Source organism: Haplochromis burtoni, unplaced genomic scaffold (assembly GCF_018398535.1).
Source record: "Haplochromis burtoni strain Fernald_Lab_line unplaced genomic scaffold, NCSU_Asbu1 Contig_113, whole genome shotgun sequence".
NCBI classification, from domain to species: domain Eukaryota; kingdom Metazoa; phylum Chordata; class Actinopteri; order Cichliformes; family Cichlidae; genus Haplochromis; species Haplochromis burtoni.
The window spans coordinates 890,568-900,311 of record NW_024582474.1 but is presented as its reverse complement, the minus strand read 5'-3'; the positions used below and the strand labels follow the sequence as shown (position 1 = coordinate 900,311).

General features: G+C 39.6%; 1 protein-coding gene across 3 annotated transcripts in view; it reads left to right on the top strand.

The window, feature by feature from the left end:
* LOC102295273 (zinc finger, CCHC domain containing 9) overlaps positions 1 to 4,128 on the top strand; it is a 5,410-nt gene extending 1,282 nt beyond the window's left edge. For all 3 annotated transcript variants that reach the window (XM_042223544.1, XM_042223543.1, XM_042223542.1), the window contains exons 2-6: positions 129 to 540; positions 2,459 to 2,609; positions 2,695 to 2,787; positions 3,201 to 3,269; positions 3,539 to 4,128. In XM_042223544.1, coding sequence (XP_042079478.1) covers positions 145 to 540; positions 2,459 to 2,609; positions 2,695 to 2,787; positions 3,201 to 3,269; positions 3,539 to 3,651 — 822 coding nt within the window. In that variant the 5' untranslated portion in view covers positions 129 to 144 and the 3' untranslated portion in view covers positions 3,652 to 4,128. The remainder of the gene's footprint in view (positions 1 to 128; positions 541 to 2,458; positions 2,610 to 2,694; positions 2,788 to 3,200; positions 3,270 to 3,538) is intronic.
* Positions 4,129 to 9,744: the final 5,616 nt, after the last annotated feature.

The following is a 9,744-nucleotide window of genomic DNA, read 5'->3' as shown; positions in this document are numbered from 1 at the left end:
AAAAAGCTTACCAAGGCTTTATTCACCCATCTATATCTGAATGCTTTTATGAAGACATTTGGAAATATTCCTGTTGATGAAGTGTATGTCACCACGTTTCCTTTGAAATCCTTCTTCTTGTGCTTCAGTGTTTTGTTTGCAGTCATGACGAGGTGGGCGAGAGCTAACAACGTCCACAAACACAAACCAGCGGAGGCCACCCCCTGGAGTCAGCTGAGAACAAGACGACCACCAGGAGCCGGAGGAGGCGACGGTGGCAGCAGCAGCACTGCTGGCGTTAGAGTAGCTGAGAGGAATCCTCTGAGAAAGACACAGCCCAGTGGGTCTGCTATAAAGAAACCCAACGGCAAGAAAAAGCAGTACATCAGCGAGGATGTAAACGGCTTCCAGGAGTATCTCCAGCAAACGGGGCAGCACCTGGCTAAAAAAAGTCAGGAGGGAGAGCATGAGCTCAGAGAGGAGGTGCAAAATGCTCTAAAGAAGGACAAGAAGAGGGAGGACAGGAGGATAAAAAGACAGACCAATAAGAAGAACAAAATGGTGAGTTGTTGAAAGTCTGAAACATTTTCCCAACTAAGACTTTTGGAAACTCCCAACATGTTCACAGTAGTGAAGTAGTGGTAGTAATAGTAGTAGTTCACAGTTCATTGAATTAGAATACCTACATTTGGTCTGAAAAAATAAAGTAGACACAAAAAGTGAAGAAAATTGTGTTTGGTCGATTATTTCTTCGTTTCAACAATATATAAATCTTATACAACTGGAAAGCTTGTATTTGTAAGGAAATTCCATTTGTGGTTTGAGCTGTAATCGTCTTACATCAGTTTAATGTTGTAAGGTAAAGATCCCACATAGTGCTCTCAGTACTCTTGCTGATAGATGAAAAAAACCTAAGTTTTATCAGTTTATACATGTAATGTAAACGGAATTGGTCCTAGTATGGAAACCTGCGGAACTCCACAAGGTTAACTTGCATGAACAAATTGGAGTCTATTAGATATGATCTAAACCACTGCAGCGCAGTACCTGTAATACCTACAGCATGTTCTAATACAATGTTATCATCATTTGTAACCGTCACTAAAGCTGTTTCTGTGCTGTGATGAGCTCTGAAACCTGACTGAAACTCTTCAAATAAGCCATTCCTCTGCAGGTGATCTGTTAGCTGTTTAACAACTGCTCTTTCAAGGATTTTTAAGATGACAGGAAGGTTGGAGATTGGCCTATAATTACCTCAGACAGCTGGGTCAAGAGATGGCTTTTTAAGCAGTGGTTTAACTACTGCTACCTTGAAAAACTACAGTACATAGATTAATAGAGATTGGTTCGTCATATTTAAGTTTGAACATTAATTAATGGTAGGACTTCTTTGAGCAGTTATGAACAGCACGCAAAGGTGATCCTACAAGTGTTCTATGGGTTTAAGGTGAGGACTGCAGGCAGGCCATTCTATCCACTCCTGAATTCTGGGGTTAGTCTCTGATAAACCACGCTGTTTGAAGGCAAACATGTTCATGTTGGAGGATGGAGTTCGGTCTTAGACTGTGGAAAGTTAGTTAGCTGGTGAGCTATAAATATTCCATATTCATCGTTTCCATACGACGTAATGGATAAGCCAACATAAATCTCAAAGAAAATTCAGTTCAGTATTTTTCAGTTCAATAAAGATAGGGCAGGAGTGTGAGATACTGCCACCCGTGGTCATTTGGGGAGCACTGCAGTTGTTGAAATCTTCCCACCTGTATGAGGTATGAATATACCTGTTAACGTTAACAAGGCTAGGGCCATTATTGTTGTTTTCTACAAATTCAAGATGACATTTAAAAGCACTGCAGAGTTAATTGTTTTTAACAGTATCTTCTACCGATGTGCGTGACACACTAAGCCTGCCACCACAGCCGTGAACATCACACCTGTCAGGAGGCTTCATGGTGGCTACACCTGATCTGGAAGTGACACTTTGTTCTCATTTCTTTAGCCGTAGTTGTCCAGGCTTTCTGAAGCTCCTTCAAAGTTTCAGTTTGGACGTTGGCTGCTTTTTCACTCTGCTTTAGTGTAGTTCGTGTTCCTGGCATTTTGACAGGAATCTATTAAGCCACTTCACACTGACGAACCAGTGTTGTGCCTACATGTAACTTTAGGCACAGCTTTGTTACCAGCAGCTCATCACAAAAACACACCACACTGTTTCTTTAGTTGAATCTATGAAAAAATCCTAGGATAACTAAAATAAGATAAACAAAAACAGTAAATCTCTGTGATCAATTTGGGAAGCTGTGAGTTGACATATAAATATTGAGCTCACACACTTTTCAATGAAAGTGTTCAGTGCGCATCAAACTGGTATATTTTAAAACGTTTTTAGAAGTTGTGATGTTTTTTTAAATCTTCGTGAACTTATAGAAATTCTGTGATCTATGATGCTCCTCTGAATCCTCACTCATGTGTCTCTTCTCAGTTCTGTTTTAACTGCAGGAAGCCTGGTCACGGGTTGGCAGACTGTCCAGAGGCTGACAGAGATGAGGAGATGGGCCGAGGCATCTGCTTCCGCTGTGGCTCCACTGAACATGAAATCTACAAATGCAAAGCTAAAGTGGACCCTGCTCTGGGTGAGGAATAAACACAGAGACTAACACCTGAACAGCTGTATCAGATTTGCCTGTAACACTGCTGTAACCATGCTGCTTCTCTCAGGTGATTACCCATATGCAAAGTGCTTTATCTGTGGTCAGACTGGACATCTGTCACGATCCTGCCCTGATAATCCCAAAGGACTTTACGCTCAAGGTAAAAAGACAGATATTCATACATCATGTCCTCGATGAGTAATTTCACACTCGCATGAGAGGGGATAGCTGGTTCCATGTTGGCAGTTTACTCAGTCTTTAAGCTACAATGGCAGGAGGTCTTCTTCTAACCTTTTAGCTCTCTGAGGTAGTTTTAATCAGAAAGGAGAACATTAGCATTCAAGTGTTTGTGTTTTAAAGCGCCTTGAGGCAACTGTTACTGTGATTTGGTCCTATATAAATAAAATTGACCCAGCATGTTTTTATGCATCCGGTTCCTAAATCTGTAAAGCAGACCTATTGTGCTCATTTCTAGTTTTATATTTGTATTTTTGGAAGCTAGCTTTGCACCATTGAATGTTTAAAATAACCCTTTACGATGACAGAACTGCATCTGCATCTTGTGTTTTGCAGGAGGTTGCTGTCATATTTGTGGCTCAGTGGAACATTTTCAGAAGGACTGTCCAGAGCACCAGACTCCAAGTGAGTACCTTTGGAATTAAACGTTTGCTTTTGGGATTTCAGTGCACCTGAAAAATGATCCATTTTAGATTATTTTGCAAAATCACTCAGAAGTCTGATATTAATTAGAGAACATCTTTGGCTTAGGAAGCTGAAAATGTAAAGGTCTGTAGGTCTATAACAAATGTGTTTCTAGCCTGTGGTGTGGTGGGTAGCTAGAAATAATGGGAAAGGATTTGGGCGGGGCATGGCTGATGTTTCTTATTCTTTCCCTTTTCATATGCTTCCAGATAATCATGTGACAGTGGGCTGGTTGTCCAACAACATGAGTGCAGACCATGAGGAAGTGCACATTCCAGTAAAGAAAGCCAAACCCAAGCAGCCTAAAGTGGTGAAGTTCTAATCACAGAACTGAGCAGTGCTAATGTGTGTCCCTCGTTGTACTTCTCTGACCCACCTCAGCTTCTGGACTTCATAAATGGACAGGTTACCCACTATCAGGGAATGAAGTCTTGTATACCACTGTATATGAATGAGATCTTTTTAATAAAAAGTTTTCCACAGCTACTTTTGATATGCTATAGTTAAGAATTCTTGTTGCAGGAAGTAGTCATAAGTGGACACAGACTAAGGCCCCTGCAATTTCCATCAGCATATGGATTGCCCGCTCAAACAGTGGATTGTAAATGAAACAATCAGGATGTGATTGAAGGGAATTTTTATTTCACCAAGAATTTTACAGTCATCCACTGGGTTGTCTTCAGTTGTCCAATTACTTTTGAGCCTCTGAAAATGACAGGGTGTATAAAAATGGCCTAAATGGCTTGTGCAATACCTTTGTTATTAAAGCTGTCATTAAATAAAAAGTCTTTGTACAGCGGCTGTTACTTAAGGACTGTATGTGTGGATGTGGACTCCACTTGCTGCATAATCAGCACATGTGTGGTTGTGATGCTTTGTGGAGCTGCAATGTGGAAGCACGGCCACTCAGAGGCAGTACTAAGTCTTTCTAAGCTTCTGTTATGGACCAGTTAAACTTTGGCCTGCAAAATGTAGAGAACTTATAGTCAGTAGGCTGCAGGCCTTCCTCTAAAAAATTGTGTCTTTGATTCTCACAGCGCTGAAAGTCCTGTTTTTATGTTTTGCATAAAAATCTGGTAAAGTGCCAACAACCAACATCTTTTTCTCTTTAAGGGGTGTTTTAAAGTTGCAAGGAAAATTTCCTTCTCATAGGCATAAGGGAATAATGTGATAATATTGCAGTGTGTTTTCAGTTTTCACAGCTCACCAGGGGGGCTTATATGACTGATCAATAAGAATGTCAGCAGTCCGACTTGATAATAAACTGAACCTCAAACATTATACACTGGCAGCTACAGAGAGGAGGCTCACAGGAAGCTTGAGGAATAACAGATCATTTTTTTGGACTTTACTCAAATGTTCACTCCAGACTTTTTCTTTCAAGATGAAGATAAATCTTTGTTTTCAGTGCAACAGCAAGGGCCTGTGTTGCACTGAAAACCTCCCCTGAGAGCACGAAGAAAAGAAATTACATCATTGATGATGCAAAAGGTTTCTTGGAAATCCAGTGCAGTCCTCGGCAGACAAAACTGCTTTAGTTGATGAGAAAAATAGTGGCTATCAATGCTGACCTGATGTACTGCTGGCCTAGAAAGATCTTTCTTCTTGAGTTTATTTATATTAAAAAGAAAACGCTTTACATATCAGAACATAATAATCATCTACTCAACAATGAATTACAGTACTCCAGCCTAGAAGTAATAAATACATAAACTAGTTTTTCAACATCGGGATGTTTCTAATTTTAGAGATATTGTGCAAATGGAACAAAGCACTCCTACATATCTGTTTAATATGTGCATTGAAGGATATATCCTGGTCAAATACGAGCCCAAGAAAAACATCAGCAATCTAATTGCTCTGGAAAGAATTACAAAGCTCTATCTGAACAATCTAAAGTCCATCATTGTAGCCCAAGAAAAATTCTTCACGAGTGGAAAACAATTAAGACCCAAAGGTCTGACTGTGCAATGTTCAGAGAAACTGCAACAACCCTTCTTGATCTTGGACTCATTACAGTACAACTTGCAAAGGTTTGTGCGATTATGACTTCTAAAAGCAACATGTCAGCACAGAATCAGAATACTTCATTAATCCCTAAGGAAATTATGTAAAAGCACAGTGTAGCTTTGCAGAGCTGCATCTAAACAAAACATTAAAAACTTCTGGAACAATAAAACCAAAGAGATGTTTGTCCATAGTAACAGCAGCACGTTTGGAGTAATGGCACAAACACCTCAGACCAGCTGTGAACACAGTGGTGGAGGATGATTTGGGCACCTTGCAGTCACTGAGCGGAGCATGAACCAAAGTTTTCTAGAGTCAAATGTGAGGCCATCTGTATGAAACCTAAAGCCTGGATGAAACTGGGTCATCTACAGGGCAGTAAATGCAAGCACAGCAGCAAATCTACAAAAGAATAACTGAAAAAAGAAAGAATCAGTGCTGCAGTGGTCCAGTCAAAGTCCAGACCTCAAACACGCCTGAAATGCTGTGATGGGACCTTCATTGAGCTGTGTATGAACAAATGCCCACAAACCTCAATGAAATGAAGCAACACACTTACATTAACCCTTGTGTGGTGTTCGTATTTTTGTTACTCAGCCAGTGTTCATGGGTCTGGTGGACCCGCTAGAGTTTTGGCTTTCCAAATTAACACTATCAAACAATTTTATGTTAAATTACTCAACAGATGTTTACTTCATCCCAATTACAAGACATATGAACAGCAAACATGGTTAATTTTTTCCCTTTACCTTTGTTAGATCACATTTATGAATTAATGTGCTTCTCGTTTTTCTTTTATATAAAATGTTATAAATAAATCAGTTATAATCAAGTGGAGTGAGTGGAAAGACACAACACATTTACACGTGAAAAAATAATTAATTGTTTAATTTTTCTTTTGAAAAAAACTGAACACGGGTCTCACAGACCCGAACACCATACAAGGGTTAAGTAGTGGAGCACAATGATGACATCAACTCGTCCCCATGCAGTTCAGTTCAATATTATTCAAATAGCGCCAATTGATGACAACAGTTGCCTCAAGTCGTTTTATGTTGTAAAGACCCTACAGTAATACACTAATGCACGGTTGAATTGTGGCTCGTGTCTAAGATAATGCAACCACAGTCTTAAGTTCATATGCATTAGTCAGTTGTAACTGATCACAATTGTATGTTAAACTGATTTCATGAATTAGATCATAAAGTCCTCTGTTTCTCCATCTTCATCAGCCACATCTCTGCTTTACCTGGATGTGTTGTGTTCCTCTTCTTTCTCTGCCATTTCTCTCACCTATTCACAGCTATGGTTTTGGTTAAACCTGGATCATGCAGTCTGAGTTGGTCTCTCTCGCTGACAGTTAATAAATAATGGACTTTAATGCCTCTGTGGAACAGATTTGGCTGGTACTCCACATGTTGTTTATGTTAGGGTTAGGTTAACATCTTGGCTTCACTTCCAAAAGAGTTAATCAAAGAAAAGTCTTACACAGGAAATTATGACAAATGTATATTTGTTTTATATGCTTGCATGTTAATGATGGTATATTTTTCACACAGTTGCTCATAGGAAGGATAGTTTCTGAAAATTGTGACACAGTAAATCACAGCAGAGTGAGTGGGGGAGAGTGGCTACCCTCATCAAGACCCCCCCCCCCCCCCCTCCCCCAAACACACACACACAGTCTGCACACAGCTGGATTCTTTCTCATGGAGGCAAAGTGAAACTGCAGCCAGACAGCTCCTGCACTGTGCCAGCTCGCAGCCCACAGTGGAGGATTACACAACTTACCAAAAAGTTTTCATCCACAGGAGAGTGTGCCTTATAACAAAAGCACAGAGGCTTCATTCTCTTATGTCTCCTGGTTCCAATTTCAGAGAAACTGAAAGGGGGCCTTTCCTCCAAGTATTGTTTTTATGATTTTGAATTGCCCAACATCTTGCCTCAGTCCTGTTCTCCTCTGAGCATGCATACATACGTAAATCTTCAGAACCTTAAGGTCATATCCGTACCTACCATAATGATGGCACCATTAAAAGTAATCATACACTACTCTTTTCGATATATTAGCAACATGGCTCAAGCATCGATGGTACAAACAGCTATCAGATGCTAATGGCTTTTTTTTTGATATATTCGGCTCAAGCATCGATGGTACAAACAGCTATCAGATGCTAATGGCTTTTTGTACATTTTTTTTGTAGTTGTTTTGTGTTTCTTTGCTATAGTGCTGTGATATTTTGCACTCTGTACTTTTTATGCATTTCTTTGCTGTTGTATTCTTCCTCCTTTGAGTTTCTTTTTATCTATCTTCGTGTCTTATTTTATTTTTTCTGCCTCTTTTGTGTCTCTTTGGAGTCTTTCTGTCTGCTAATAATTGCGTGACTTTTTGATTTTGTGTCTCTTTGTAATCACTTTATATTTTTTTGTGCAGATTGAAGCCAGTGGTCCTTTTTGTCTTTCATTTTAAAGTTAATGCTAACCACTAACACTAACCGTGTTAGTGCAATTCTATGGATAAATGCACGTGAAATTTGTGCTGATTTTATAAGATGGTAAAAAAAAACATGGGCTAGTAATTATATAGCACTATTCTACTCTGAGTACTCAAAGCCTCATTCACCCAATGACTCACACATTCATACAATAACTTTTTTCTATACCTTGTCTGACATTCTCACACATTTAGACTCTGATGAATACTTCAGGGACAACTCAGGGTTCAGTATCTTGCCCAAGGACACTTTGACTTGTGAGGAGGAGGCGAGCCACTCTACTCCCACTCTTCCTTAAAATTGAGCTTTAAAACATGTGTTTACTGTTATTAATTTAACCCAACCTATGATCTGTTTCTGACCCAAGTCATGTTCTCCTTCTGTCTGCTCCTTCTAGCATAGAATCTACCTCCATCTCCCCCTATTCCAGCATAATGGCCTCCAGACACAAAAAGTGAAGAAAATTGTGTTTGGTCGATTATTTCTTTGTTTCAACAATATATAAATCTTATACAACTGGAAAGCTTGTATTTGTAAGGAAATTCCATTTGTGGTTTGAGCTGTAATCGTCTTACATCAGTTTAATGTTGTAAGGTAAAGATCCCACATAGTGCTCTCAGTACTCTTGCTGATAGATGAAAAAAACCTAAGTTTTATCAGTTTATACATGTAATGTAAACGGAATTGGTCCTAGTATGGAAACCTGCGGAACTCCACAAGGTTAACTTGCATGAACAAATTGGAGTCTATTAGATATGATCTAAACCACTGCAGCGCAGTACCTGTAATACCTACAGCATGTTCTAATACAATGTTATCATCATTTGTAACCGTCACTAAAGCTGTTTCTGTGCTGTGATGAGCTCTGAAACCTGACTGAAACTCTTCAAATAAGCCATTCCTCTGCAGGTGATCTGTTAGCTGTTTAACAACTGCTCTTTCAAGGATTTTTAAGATGACAGGAAGGTTGGAGATTGGCCTATAATTACCTCAGACAGCTGGGTCAAGAGATGGCTTTTTAAGCAGTGGTTTAACTACTGCTACCTTGAAAAACTACAGTACATAGATTAATAGAGATTGGTTCGTCATATTTAAGTTTGAACATTAATTAATGGTAGGACTTCTTTGAGCAGTTATGAACAGCACGCAAAGGTGATCCTACAAGTGTTCTATGGGTTTAAGGTGAGGACTGCAGGCAGGCCATTCTATCCACTCCTGAATTCTGGGGTTCGTCTCTGATAAACCACGCTGTTTGAAGGCAAACATGTTCATGTTGGAGGATGGAGTTTGGTCTTAGACTGTGGAAAGTTAGTTAGCTGGTGAGCTATAAATATTCCATATTCATCGTTTCCATACGACGTAATGGATAAGCCAACATAAATCTCAAAGAAAATTCAGTTCAGTATTTTTCAGTTCAATAAAGATTTAGTATTTAGTATTTATTTATTTATTGTCATTGTCAAGAACAATGAAATTGCGTTTGGGGCTTCCATACAACCCAGGAGTGTGAGATACTGCCACCCGTGGTCATTTGGGGAGCACTGCAGTTGTTGAAATCTTCCCACCTGTATGAGGTATGAATATACCTGTTAACGTTAACAAGGCTAGGGCCATTATTGTTGTTTTCTACAAATTCAAGATGACATTTAAAAGCACTGCAGAGTTAATTGTTTTTAACAGTATCTTCTACCGATGTGCGTGACACACTAAGCCTGCCACCACAGCTGTGAACATCACACCTGTCAGGAGGCTTCATGGTGGCTACACCTGATCTGGAAGTGACACTTTGTTCTCATTTCTTTAGCCGTAGTTGTCCAGGCTTTCTGAAGCTCCTTCAAAGTTTCAGTTTGGACGTTGGCTGCTTTTTCACTCTGCTTTAGTGTAGTTCGTGTTCCTGGCATTTTGACAGGAAT